This window comes from Buteo buteo, chromosome Z (assembly GCF_964188355.1).
Source record: "Buteo buteo chromosome Z, bButBut1.hap1.1, whole genome shotgun sequence".
NCBI lineage: Eukaryota > Metazoa > Chordata > Aves > Accipitriformes > Accipitridae > Buteo > Buteo buteo.
Genome location: NC_134204.1, coordinates 4,523,902 through 4,538,374, shown reverse-complemented (window position 1 = coordinate 4,538,374; position 14,473 = coordinate 4,523,902). Strand labels below are relative to the sequence as shown.

At 43.8% G+C, this 14,473-nt stretch overlaps 1 protein-coding gene across 1 annotated transcript in view; it reads right to left on the bottom strand.

Moving 5' to 3' along the window:
* LOXHD1 (lipoxygenase homology PLAT domains 1) overlaps positions 1-14,473 on the bottom strand; it is a 142,038-nt gene that overhangs the window by 84,246 nt on the left and 43,319 nt on the right. The window contains exons 7-13 of the mRNA XM_075020625.1: positions 13,730-13,853; positions 11,655-11,905; positions 10,571-10,706; positions 7,417-7,577; positions 6,322-6,408; positions 3,833-3,968; positions 1,941-2,095 (exon numbers count right to left, since the gene is read on the bottom strand). Of these exons, the coding sequence (XP_074876726.1) occupies positions 1,941-2,095; positions 3,833-3,968; positions 6,322-6,408; positions 7,417-7,577; positions 10,571-10,706; positions 11,655-11,905; positions 13,730-13,853 (1,050 nt within the window). The remainder of the gene's footprint in view (positions 1-1,940; positions 2,096-3,832; positions 3,969-6,321; positions 6,409-7,416; positions 7,578-10,570; positions 10,707-11,654; positions 11,906-13,729; positions 13,854-14,473) is intronic.

Here is a 14,473-nt window from a genome sequence, read left to right as displayed (position 1 = left end):
CGTACATGAACGAGTGTTACTTACATACTCAAACTGCTGAATCAGGGATTTAAGTTATCAAAACCTCACTGAGTCGGTCTAAGCCAATGAAGTCTAATTCATTAGGCCTGATGTTCATCCTACTTATTAATGGCTGATATAAATTAATGAGTAAGTAACTATCTGGAACCACAGCAGGGCAAACACCTAATTTAGAGGCATCTTTAAATTTTACCTTCTACACAGGCTGTTAGTTTGCATCTGCAAGCAAACTTTTCAAGCTAAATTGGTAATCAAGGTACTATTGGTTTAAGTGGCTGTAGATTAGAGACCGCACTGACTTAGCTACATTTCTTTTTAACAGGGTATCTGAGCTAATCAGTGTAGAAATACTCATTCAGTCTCTTGAATATATGAGCTCTAAGTTTGTCAGGATCAATCCTTAAACAGCTTCCAATTTGTTCACCAGCTTTCAGCTCCTCGTGACAAGAGAGCATTTTTCCATTAACAGGTTCCAGTTTTGTTTATATCATCTGGATACTATTAATCACATGAAATGACTTCCAAAATTATTTTCCTTTTTTTTTTTTCCCCCCCCCGCTTCATACAAGTTACCCTATAACTCATTTTGGGGAGTAAAAATAAAAGAGTCATCATTTGTGTTTAAAAATATTTGTATCTTCTGTGAACCAAGAATCTTTCTTTGGAACTTAATTGAAACAGTCTTCACAACCAAAACATGACTCATTTTGCTACCATTTTGACAAAAGTAGACTTCACCAAGTGACAAAATGCTGTCCTTTACAGCTTGCACCTACTTTTTAAAAATAAAAAACTATAATGTAAGTGCATTGGCAAAAATATGATGTTTGCAACATCCATGTCTGCAAACTTTTATATCATTTAGAAGCAGAATGAACTTTCACACTAGGTAAATGCCACATCTTTCCACGGACAGGCCTTACAGGCACGAGAAAACCTTGATGAAAGTTCTTTTAAGGTCTAAAAACCTCAGTGATTTCAGTGAAGAATTGGAAATTCTGGACACTCAAAGGGAAATCCAACATGTTAATGCATATTTCAGAACCCTAAATTCAATGGTCAATTTTGAAAACTTGACCTCCTTTTATCCCCATTTTCTTTCTATTCCAAATCTTCAGTCAAATAATGACACAAATGATAGGAAATCTTCAGAGTTCTCCGATCAGATTCTCAAAATCTCCTCCAGGAGATACTGATTACATTTTAACAGTCTAAGTTGGACCCTAGAGATCCAAAATGTGCCTCATAATTGAATACATATTAAGTAGGTTGACCCCACAGATCAGATCAGCACACTATTTGCTTGTTAATGCTGCAAGGGCTTTAACTACCGTTTGACCTCTTCATTATCTCCAGCTTTCCAGGGAACAAGCTCTGTCTTCAGTTCAGGCCATACAAAAACATATTGAAAACCGGACTGAAAATAAGACACAAAAATTGAGTCCAGCATGGTTGAGGGGAGACTGGAGGAAATATAAAGGAAATGTGTTAGGCTTTTCGTTCTGATTTTGACATTAAATAAGATGCTTTTTTCTTCCTTTGCCCCAGGAGCTATTTCTTTTTGCCATGGATGGAGGGGGAAAGGCTCCCTCTTGTTCTTGGAAGATGGACAGATTTCCCAGAAGTCTTCCCCAATCTGAAGATGCAATTTCAACAGTCAGTACTTAGCTGGGGAGCAAACCAGGAGACGCTTTTATGAACATACCAATGCCAAGCATGGGCACACCGTCCCTGACCCAAATTTCTCTCCAACTGCAACCTGTTATGATGCTCTGTGGACATGATTTATTTCTCCCTACTGCCCCAGCCCAAACTGGCAAGGAAACCAGCCAACTTTATAAATACACATCTAAAAAAAAAATAATAAATACCATCACACACTTTAAAACCTGTCTTAAGGACCTGCTGTGTGAACTTACGTTGCCTTTTTCAAATTTATTGACAGTGTTGATGCAGTTGTAGAGAACGCGCTCTCCCGTGTCTCCCTGGTCGCCGATGAGGCAGACAAAGACATTGGCATCTGTGCCGCTCCCACTTACCGTCCCAGTGCAAACCGTCACCCGGTATTTTATCACTGTGGAGACATAAATTAATAAGACAATTTCAGCAACACCATTAATTGCCATTTAAATTTACTGCATTTTCCACAGACTGACAATTAATTTTAAGTGTTCATACTTCCAGTTGGTACTTCTGCTGATGTATTGACTTTTACACTTCCATGCTATCACTAGGAAAAGAAAAAAGCCAAAATAAGAAAGCTTGAAAACCCATAAAACCCCTCCAAGGAAGAACACAAAAATGCTGTCCCCTTCAGGTAAAACCTCATGAATTGGAGTGCATAGCATCCTCGGGGCCCCAGCCCTCCTACCTTCCCTCCTGCCTTCCAAGGGGGTCCTGGTGATGGGGGAGCTTGTAACTACATGTTTGGGGAAAATATAATTTTCAGCATCCAGGGGCATGGCAGGCAGACAAAAGTTGTTAAAAAGGGCTGAGCACTCAAGGATCTGAGGAACGGGCTCTTCTGGCTTTATGGGGCAGGACAAGCCCAGTTGGCCCCCTTGCCTCAGGACCCTCATAGTGCAAGAGGTTGGATTGTGTCTTGCCTCTTTGTCACCCTTGAGATCTTTATTTAGGATTTTACTGGATGGATTTTGAGCTGCCGCCTTCCTTCCCCCCCACCCTGCCCTCACCCCTGCCCTCCCATCCCTTCGGGTGAAGGATTTCCAGAAAAAATTTCGCAACGAAGAACCAGCCCACAGACGAGAGAGAGAGAGAGAGACATTTTATCTCCAACATCAGGAAGAGGCAAGAAACAATGCTCCCACCCTTCCTCCGAAACCTGCCTGCAAGCCCAACACGCGGGTGCCGCGTCTCGCCTCTCCTCAACACAACTGCTCCTCACGGGAAAGTGCCTGCATTTGAACTCAAGCAGCCCTCTCCACAGTTGATTAAAAATACATCTCAAAACCAGGTTTATTTACATTTTAATAACATCTGCAATTACAATTACTCTTCCTCTTCTGAGGAACTGCTCGGCTGCATGCAGATCACTGAGTTCGTCAGAAATTTCAGAAAACACGGGATTCACGGTCTATGGAGTGTGGAGCCCCATTGGGTGCTTTGGTGGAAATAAGAGAAATCCCAATGGCCACCTTGAGATATTCCGCTCTCCAAAATTCTCCCTCCAAGTACATTTAGTTCCTGTGACACAAGGTCAAGACAAAAGTGACCACTTGAGGAAGCCAACACAAAGTTCTGCAGCTTTCCTTAATTAAATCTCCAGTTCAAGCATAGTTAACCCAATAAATAGTTCAGATTGCTCACACGTACTGAAAGGTGCCTACTCTTTTGCACAACTGTTCTGTACAACTTCCTATACATTTATACATATAGCTGCATAACTGTGCATATAATTAAATAAAACTTTAAAGCCCCAAAATGATTTTTTAAATTTTAGATTGCATTTCAGCTAAGCTTGCTTTCCATGAACATCTCTTCAAACCTGGCATTTCACATTTTAAGGGAGACTGGAAAAAATACAACTTTGAAAAAAAAAATATATAGCTCTGGAAACAATTGTGCTGTGGCCAGATGTCTCCCATCTCCCACCACAGAAGAATCTGCTTAGAATAAGAGCCTGAGATTTCTGACGCTTCATGCAGCTAATGATGCACACAGAAAAATACTGCAGAGAGAAAGTGCCAGAAAGAGGAGCTAATTGAATTGCATCGGTCTGCCTGTGCATCCCTTTTGCACAAAGAGGGTTTCTTTCTATTCAGGTCCTAAGCACGGAGCCTGTGGCTCTCACCTGGCATGACTTCAGTCACTAGAGATCCCTCCGCAGGGAGCTCCCGCACAATCTCATTGTCGTCTTCATTTATATCTAGCCAGCGGCCGCAGTTGAATGAGTATTTTTCTTTTGTCAGCGTTTTCAGCAGAGTTACCTTCATTAAACCAAAACACTGCGTGAGTTCAGAGGCTTAAAGACAAAAAAGCAACAAGCTCTTGACAGGTTTTTGCCTGGGAAGCAAGAGTAGGTAGCAGCTGAGAAATAACACACATTAATAACGAGACCGTCATTCCGACTCGTGCACCGCAGTGATGCATGGAGCAAAGTCTGTCATAGCTGACGGCTTTTCGTTCCTCCTTTCTCCAATCAATCCATGGTGTTGTAAAAGTTTTGATGGATACTGCGGCTCTTAGTAATTGCTCGTCATATGCCACTGTATAAATCCACAGAGCAAATTGTGGCTGGCACTTGCACTGCTGGTTCTCGCGGCTCAAAATCAGTGCGCGGCACGTTGAGAAAACACCCAGAAAATGGCAGCAAGCATGAGTGAAGACCTGCAGTAGCTTCCAAAGAAGTGACGAGCAAATAAGGTAGGGCTCTGCAGATGGCTGGCAAAGCGAGTGAAGGGAGGGTATGAAGGGGGTCTACAAAAGCACAGGTGACATGAAGAAGGCAGAGGGGGGGTCAACTATTCACTCTTCTGCTACAAGAAATACAGGGCATCAAATGATGCTTGTAGAGTGAATTTCAAAGCAAACAAAAAGACACAATCAACCTGTGCAGTCCTTGCCAGAAGCTATTATGGTTGCTAAAAGTTGAAATGTTCAAGGGGAGACTGGAACCTTCGAATGAATAAATGGAAGAGAAACCTACTAAATGCTTTCCATTTAGTAGATCTGTTCAGGAAGTAAGTCCCCAGCTGGAAGCAGTTGAAAACCGCTTAGGGGGAAGTATCATAAATGCTTGTCCTTTTCTTACTGTTCTCTAATCATTCACTTATGTGACACAGGAGAGAGGATATTGGGCTAGATGGACTTTTGGCCTGACCGGCATGGCTGTTCTTGTGTTCTTCTAACAGAAGATGGAAGCCTGCCCCGATATGAAGCAAGCCTGGCATGAAACGTGTGAGGACTGGACAAAACATCATCAAGGCTTCATCTAAGTTCCTGGATGCTAAAAGGGATGCACAAGTGATGGAATTCATGTGCCATGAGCCTGATGCATCCAGAAAGCATCAGACTGACCGCATACGGGCAGATTGATGTCATGCATCTTCATCACGTTTGCTTAGACAGTTTGGCCCAAAGTGAGTCCTAGACACACTGTCAGATCCCTCTTGTCCTCCCTGAACACAATTACTGTGCAGAAAAAGAGACTACCCCAGGGAAATGTATAGCTATGGAAGGTCTAAGCATTCTTGCTCATCACCTCTGAACAAACTAATAATGACGATTGCAGTGACCCAAATTCTGACCAGTGCTTTCTTTTTGGTAAAGACCACAGCCAGACACCTTGTCCCACCATATGGTGAACACAGCAGTACTTGATGCCCTCTCCCCACCGAAGAGGTGTTTGGCTGCGTATGCTTTCGCATTTCCCTGACAATGCAGGAGAGCAGGATCTGTCAAAGCACATTAGAGGCACGCAAGAAAAATCACTAAGCGGTAAATTGTGATTTATCATCACGGTTATTTATGGCTGCAGAGCAAAGTGTATGTTTTGTTAAGTGCAGAGAACGTCTTCCAAGCTCTGCAGGAGTATGGGTGAAGCTTAGAGATGAACTCGCTGCCTTGCAGACCCTGGTGAGGGCTGACAGCGCAGTAATCGTTGCTGGTGGAACAAAGGATATGACTGAAGATCAAGCTAATCACCCTTTTTATTTCCCGAACAGCATAGGGCTGCTCTCTTCTGCACAGTCTCCACGGGCTCCTCCAGTTTGCAAGCGTCCACCTCCTGCAATGGGGCTGTCAGCACTTCAGGGCAGGTTACGCTCCACTGTACAATAGGTCTCTGCCGTAATCAGGTTTTCGTTAAGACCAGCCTAAATAGGCCACAGAAGGAGCGGGTTTGCCTCTCTGTACGCTAATGATGTTTAAGAGTAGGAAGCTTTCTGAAGAGCAAGGGAAAAAGACCCTGGCAGCAGCGAGGGGGGACTACAGTGGTCTGACACTGGAAGGATGGGGAAACGTGATTTTCACCATCGATCTGGGCTGTTGGGAGCTGCCATTTCCCGTTGCTCTTATTTCCCTGAACTGAGAGGGGTGGGAAGGAGAAGGAGTTTCCTCCAAAAACCACGCAATGAATCCTTCTTTCCGCCCATGTTTTTGCAAACGCTACGATGCGCTCTCTTCACGTCCCATTTTCGTGCAGGATTTCCACTTCCACTCCTCAGCCAGCACCATCAAACTCAGCTGTCAGCTGGGGAACGCGGTGACCCAGGACTAGCAGTGCAGACCTCTGCGACCAATTTGGCTTTTCAGGTCTACCTTCCCTTGCAGTCCCCTCACCTTATTCAGATGCCAGCCAGCAAAGGGATTTCTTTTCTCGTGCCATATCCGAAGCTTATAAAATGTGCCCAGATCAGGGAGCTCGATCTGTAGAGGGGGGAAAAAAGTGCATTATCCATTTCTGTAAGTCAGCAAAGCATGCACACAAAGGACACCTCTGAACATCTTTAAAGAGCCACATCAGAGAGAAGTCAAAAACTAAAGTAAAAAACCCCTTATGTTCTTTAAAAGTAATAAACCCTACCCTGCAAAGATAGCTTGATGCCTCTCTTTTCAGGAGACGAGAACATATAAGATGAATCCATGCACTTTTGATAAAGAGAGCTCCTTGAAACCACTCTTTCCAGTAACAACTAAGGCCAGTTCTCAAGCTTCAGCTCTTTCTCAAACAGGGTTTGCAAAGCACAGCCATGCTTCCTCCAGAAGGCATCTATGGCTGCTGGTGCAAAGGGGGTAAATATTTTGGCTCCAGCCATGCATTAAAATCCTCCGTTTCTCAATTTTTCTCTGACCAGTCCCCATTTAACTTTTAAACATATTTGTTCTTAAACACAAGAACCTCCCCAGCCTCCAAACTCAACATGCTGTTGAGCTCAGCCCCAAACATTCATGGAGGCTCACGTCCAAGGACGCTGAAGACCGGATCACCGAGGTGAAGAAACGCTACTGCTAATTTTCCTGTAAATAGCTAATGACCAATTAGGCACTGGAGGAAAAACAGATCCATTATTAGCTTTAGAAAGGCATGGTCTAAATGGGTGGAGCAGTCTGTGACATGAGTGGGACTGTGCCTGAGGGGTTCACTATCTGCTTCAGGAGCCACAGAGGAGATGTGGTACTTAGTACCACTATGACTTGAATTCGTCATCACCTGAGCACCCGGGAACCCCAGCCTGAGCCCTGTTTGGAGAAGACAAACCCTATCCATAGGTGGGGAAATCATTTGCATCACCACCAAACTGCATGACTTCACCTCCACTTCAGAAGGATCTACTGAGATAAAGACCTCATGCCGATGATTTTCTGTGCAGGGTTGAAGCTAATGCCCTGGAAAACCATACCAAGCCAAATTTACCACTTGTACAAGATTCATACCATGAACTTGTCGGTCTGCCCAGTTTCAAAGTTGTCTGAATTGTTGTCCAGCTTCATCTCATCTGACTTCCCCTTGTCTCCATAAATCTGGAAGAAGATGGTGGCATCTGTCCCTGCGTTCTTAATGTCACTTGTCCAGATCCACAGAGACCAGGGGCTTTCTGCAAAGAAAGGTTCAAGATATTTTGTTTAAAAAGTAATTTTTAAAGGTGTCCCAATAAAAAACATATTTCTTATTCTTTCCGCTGGGTGGTAGAGAAGGCAGGATGATATGAAAGAACACCAGGACATTTTATGCTTTTCTGCACAAACATAATCAGCTGCTACATGACATACAGGAATGAGATTGCCTGGAAATATAAATCTGTGTTTTCATTTAAAATAAAATGAGAAAACCCATAAATCACCACTTTCCAGGTAAGCGATATTCTTCTATGTCATACATTACTAACAGGGCAATCCAGGCACATGCTCCATCTCTGCAGTTTCAGTATACCTCTCCAACACCTACAACTCTAGCTTCAAAGACCATTTTAAAACCAGGGAAACACTGTCAGCTTTCCTTTTGTCAATGAGAAAGAGTCTCCAGTTACTTCTGTACGGTGCATTGCAGCTCCAGGTAGCTCCTAAAACTTGCTCCAGATGATCTGTGTCTGGAACAAGGAGGAGTACGGATACAGCCATGTATCACTTCATTCTGAGCTAACGAGCCTGCCTGAGACTGGACCAATTAACCCAGATATGCCTTCTGCAGGACAGGCTGGCTCGGGGTCCGTTCAGGTATCTCTAGCCAGGCTGCATCATGTGGGGCAAACATGCTCAGAGCGATGGAAAGATATATTTCAAAAGTTTTTAAATTATTTAAATGCCAAAATCCCACCTGACTTCAGTTAGCACTTGTAAATGACATGCCCAAAGATCGTGGCAAAGCTACGAAATTTTTATCTCTTAAGTCTTCACCCAAAATTTTAACTGTAAGAGCAGTCCACCTGCAGCAACTTTACATTGGTTTTCGTAACAGAGGATGGTTGCATATATAAAGGTGACATTATTTCCTCCAAAGAGCCCCTCATCTGCATTCTTTATTGATAATAATGTGTTTCACTTCTGCAGGCCTTGCAGCACCTACAGAAGAGGGAACAGGCTTCTTTCCTGACTCAGACATCAGCTGAATTATTAACAAACCCTAATGAAAGAATTGCTAACCCTTTCGGTATGCCTGAGCCCGCATGAGCACGGCTTGACCTTCAGAGCCCAGAATGGAATATAAAAATATGATGACATGCATATAAATTAGATTTTTACTTATCTACTCAGCATGTGACTGCAAAAAAAGAGGCAACAGCTACTCAAAAGATGAGGGGGCAAGAAGGAACTCTCTTTTAGAAAAAGTTTCACCCCTATTTTAATAATATTTAAAATGTTCGTGACCACTCCTTTCTGAAAAGCACCAGCAAGTTTTACCTAAGCAGAAATGAAGCCAAGGCAAGTTTGCATATGGCATGTGATAGAGCAGCCTGCTCTCCCTGGGGAAAAGAGCAAGGGCAATTCAGACACCAGAGACTTCTCTCATCTGTCTGGTTTGGCCCCCCTGACCTCTTGCCGAAGGAAAGGAGAAGTGATGCATGCAGGGAGGGGGAAAAAGGGAACTTCTACCAGGATTAAATGCTGATAGAGGGCTGGCGGGGAGAAACCACACAGGGAGAAATGTGGGTGAGCTAGGTCTGCAGCTGCCGGAGGAGACCAGGCATTTCCCCAAATACCCATCATCATCCTCCCAGGGCTCGCTGGACACATTCCCCTGTTTCCTATCCCTTCACATCAAGGGATCCAGGCAGTTTGGAAATTCTCAGAGCCAGAGCAAATATTCCCCAGGGCACAAACACCAAGGAGGGCTAGACCTGACACAACAGTTTCCAAGATAACATTCAAGATAAGGGGGGGGGGGGGGGGATAAAAAAAGACTGAGAATAAATACAAGTTACACATCGAGCTGCAATCCACTGAGGGAACAGCTTGCAAACGCTGCGCAGGGAGCCATTTCACCATGGATACCCAAAGTGAGGTTGAACCAAGCTTTGATCAGCTCTACAGAAAGGGACAGTCCTGTGTGCACGGGGAGATAGGCGAGATGACATAATAGGTCTTTTCTAACTCCAAGTCTTACGCTTCTATAATCTGGCAGCTAAAGGTCACAGATTTCTCAAGGCTAATGCTCTCTGTCTATCTCCTGCACTGCGGCAGCGGGGGAATTAGCCTGTCAATAACAATCAGAGCTGATAATAGAGGGTTAAAGGTTGCAGATGCTTTAGTTAAATGAACCGAGTCAGAGGCGCAATGTGGTTATAACACTGACTAACATTTAGATAAAGCTTATTTAAATGAACTGCTGTTTAAGCAGGAGCCCACCCGAAGCATTCGGATTAAACCGTCTGTATTATCCTAATTAAAACATTCTGCTTACACGTACGCGCTGGCGCAGGCGAGACGGCAGCGATGCGTTTTGCTTGGTGCAAAACCAGCCGGCGAGGCTGGGTGTCGGAGCTGAGTGTGGATGGATGAACACGCCGGTGCGCTGCCCGGAGGAGCACCTCCAAGCAAACCATGTGCCATTGCCTCCCTCTAGAGAAGAGGCTTCAAATGCAGCACTCGTGTGCCTCGGGAGGCACGTTTGGCAGCTGGGCAGGACTAAGAGCTGTTTTTTTCCTCTAAGGCCAAGTGTAAAAAAAGTTGAAGTTAGTGGGAAGAGTTTGTTTTTTCTTCCTGTTTTCCCCCAGGTTTGTCTTGTTTTTATATTTAGGTTTTGTTTCCATCTGGAACAGGAGAGCTTTGCTTCTGTAGCGATAAGAAACGTAGCCTGGCTTGTCTGCAAATGTGAGATGGTGGTTGAGGCAGCCCTAAGTCCAGTGAACCTAGGAAGGTTGCCAGGTCCAATTTCTTCCCTTAAGAAAATGAGTGCAATTCTTCAAAATATTTTAAAACTTTCATTTTTAACTCCCCAAACCAGGGTGTTCAAAGCTAAAACTCATGAAGGACTCAATTCACTCGAGCCTCTACTTGACCATGGGTCTACCCACGTCATGTTGAGTGGGTGACACTCAGGGTCCTGTTGTGTGTCTGTGGTCACAGGAGGCTCCTGGGCATTTGTACCTACTTTTCAGTCTTCTCTGGCGCAGGGACACCATTTCGTAGAGTTCCCGCTCTATGAGACCATCTCCTTCATCTTCATCCAGCCATTTCCCACATGGGAAGGTTTGCTCAATACCAGTGAATGGGCAGTAAACGACCACCTAGGAAAAAAGACTGGGAAGGTAAGTTTGAATATTCTGTTACTGGCAGCCCACAAAAACTTAAGTAACTGAAGCAAAGACAGAGCTGGAGATGTTGGTCCTGCTCTCAAAATCAGGTTTTCTGCACCAACATGAACTGGACTGGTTACACGATTCCCAATTTGGAGTATAGCTAGGACCCATCTGTCCTGTAATTCCCACTTTTCCAGAAGTATATCAAAATGAGTCAACCCAGAAGAGGTAAAACACCACGAGGGGAACAGAACAGGAACAGGCAGTGTGGCTGCAGGAGTCAGCGTTGGGTAAGCGTGCAGCACGCACCCTGCACCTCACCAGTTCACAGTAGGGTTTTGCAGGAAACACAAGGTTCAAAAAAGCCTTCAAACACATCCTAAGCTGATTTTGCTTTCCAGGAAAACTGCATTTCCTCCCAGCTTCAGGGTAGGCATCTCCCTCCCATTAGTTCCTGCTGATTTTGTACACTATCTCACATCACATATTGCTCCACTACTTCCCAGTAAGAGCTGTGGTCAGCTACTTCTTTTTCTGAACTCCAAAGCACCACCTAAAAACTTCAGGAAAGTCTGAGTATAGATGATAACTTTGAAATGCTCAGCACAATCCAAGAGCACATTTCTGTCTGGCCCCTTGGGCGAACATCTGAAGGTGCTTTTGGCGCTGAGCAAACAATAATCTTTATCTTTGTGCCTGCAAAGGGGCAATCAACCCAATTAGCGAGTGATTGACTTATGCATCTAATGTGCCTTTGAGGCAATCAGCTACTACCATGCATTATGTATAATATTGACTTTTTAAACCGAGGATATTGTCATCCAAATAAAAGCAGATTTTTTAATTTTTTTTTTTAACAGTATTTGTTTGTTGGGGTCAGGTTATGAATAGGAAACAGTCTGACAGCTGCCTTACAGACAAACAACTTAGTCTCACCTTCTCGCAAAACCAGCCAGAACTGACGCCGCAATTATCATGCCCAATGGTGACTCTGCTGAGAGGGCTGAGAAGAGCAGCTATCTCCACGTTAAAGAGATCTGTCCTGGCACGCTCAAATTCACCTCCTTCCAGGAAAATCTTCCCACTGTTCTTTAAGCCTTTGGAGCCATGGAGGATTACGTGGATCTTGGAGTTTGTGCCAGCTCCTCTGATATCTCCTGTCACTACAGCAACGTTGTACACAATACCTGAAGGAATCAGGAATTCGGTTAGGAAGAAAAGAAGGGAGGAAAAAAGGCTGAGAGTAATAATTTTGATTGGATTTACACTGGGCTCCACTGGTTTCCCACTGGTCTTTTTAGCTTTCGACTTACACACAGTGCAATGCTTCACTTGGTTTTTGTCCTACACATAGCTCTGAGAAATGCACAGCTACCTTCACACTGTCCAAGAGAAACAGATTTGTGGCAACAAACACCCTGTTGCATGGCCAATGGAAAAAAAGTGTGGGTTTCTTATCACCGTGTGGTGATGATTAGGGTAAAAAAAGGCAAAAAAATTGAATTGGCAACTAAGTTGCTTGATTTTGAGAGGTACCAAGCACCAAACATGTTAGAGGATGCTGAGAGGATGCTGAGAGGATGGAGAAGTGTTGCTTGAAACAGTGGTGGCGAGATCTGCAGCATCACAAAACTCTGGAAATTGGGGTCAGCAGTCTATAATGCTGCTGAAGCCAGCAGGACCTTCGTTGTCACTGTGAGAGCCTAACGATCTCAGCAAAAAAAGGCTCTTGGGAGAGGTATTAGCCTAGCTGGAAGAAAGAAAAATATTTCTGAAAAGAAGTTTGTACGCATAAAAGTTTGCTTATTTTTTTCTAGCACTAACTGTTGGTCTAAGAAAGACAACACTTCTTCCTGCAAGCCTTACTTCCCAGAAGGTTCATTGACAGGCATATCTTAGACCTGTGTCATGGCATCAAATAAAGAGACACCTCTGTAACTACAACAGTGTTTCAGGGAACATGCATAAAACAGTTGGGGCCCAAGCTAAAATCTTCCTTTGCTTAAATCACCCAGAAATTTCAATAGGGACTTTGGATGAAGTAGAAATCTCAGAACTCGCTCTCTTCTAACTAATCCTCTCTTTGAAGTTTAATGTTAAAAATTGTATTCAAGCATGTTTTACTGTACATATATCTTCAGCAAAACTCATGAGGGCAGGAAAAAATGCACAGTCATGAATGGTAAAAAATAAGGGAAGCTTTTAGTAAATGAATTGCATTTTTTTCAGATTTCTTTCCCATCTCCCCCTAATTTTTCTCAACATGCATCCTGCAGTCAGAACTCTGCACCCAGACCACTTTCCTCATGCACATGCAGGAAGGAATACGAGGACTGCAGATGTTGAAGACCATGCAATGAAGTAAAGAACAGCTGTTATGTGCACAGTCAAAGCATCTACCTTTTTACACTAATGAATAAATACAGGCAGAACACTATCCAAATAATCTTCTGTCTCGTGGTAAGTTCTTTTATTGACTTTACATCCAGGTTTCTTTTAACAGAGACATAACTTTTGGTTGTCTCTGCTCTAACCATGTTGGATAATAAAAAAAAAAAAACAAAAAAAAACAGTTTTAGGGCTCAGCACTGCCTTTCTTCTTTTGTAAAAGATGCAGAGTTCCCCAGCCAAGAACGTGAAGTACAATATGCACTACTGCATGGCACATCGGTGACTGTGGAAATAGCAATCCACTTTCTGAAAGCTGCTGAGCGATTTGCCAAAGTACGAGCTGCATCTCTCATCCTCTGCCCCTCAGCCCCTTATCCAGGTGCACCAGGTGATAAATCAGCACGTAGGTCCTGCGCAGCTTCACTAGTGAGATATGGAGGTGGGAAATGTGATGGTAGTTCAGGGACCCTGGCACAAAACAGCCTGTCACCAGCAGATGGTCCACTGCAGGTATCCCTAAGGGTAAGGCATTCAATCTTCTAAAGAAAACATGGCTAGTAGCATTAATTAGGCCTTTGTATCTTTGCATTTCCCACCGTGGATTCAGCCCATGACTTTACCTGTGGCTTCGGTGCCCCCAACAAGAATGTCCCTCTGGATTTTTCCATCATCTTCATCTAAAGCAAACCAACGTCCAACTGGGAATTGGTACACGCATTTATTGCCAATGTCTTCAATGATCACCTAAAAAAAAAGAAACAGCACTTTGCAAAATAATGTGGAAAAAGCAAAGGTCTTACACGAGGGGGTGACAGAAGAGCAGAAGCTTAATGCACACACTCTCACCTGATTTAATATATTCCATACTCAAGCAGATCCCTCCCCGCTCCCTCATTAGCACTGATAGAATTTCAGACAATCGGCGAGTAAACCACCAGGCTTTTTTCTTTTCTTTTTTTTTATCCAGTGAACTCAATCTGCATCTCTCGCAGTGTAGGAGACCAGATGTCTCTGCTAGCAAGACCAGCTGGTTGGCCTGTCTTCCTTCTCTCCAGAGCCCCTTTGCTGGCTACTCTTCTCCATCAGCTGAATGGCAGCTCTTTGTTCTGCTTTGGGAACAGGCTGTCTGCTTTTTCTCTCGTTTTTAGAGACTTGTTAGAAAAGAATACCAAGGAATTTCAGGACAAATCAAGACCATCAGGTCAGCTCGTGTGACCTAGTAATATCCTGTCGTCCCACTCAGTTACTCCAGGATGGAACAATTGCAAAGACAGCCATGAAACCCTGTGGTAGGAATAGTTTCTAATTTGGAAGGATTTGGCTCTTGGACCTATCTAGATACATATTTTACTGACACAAGCCTG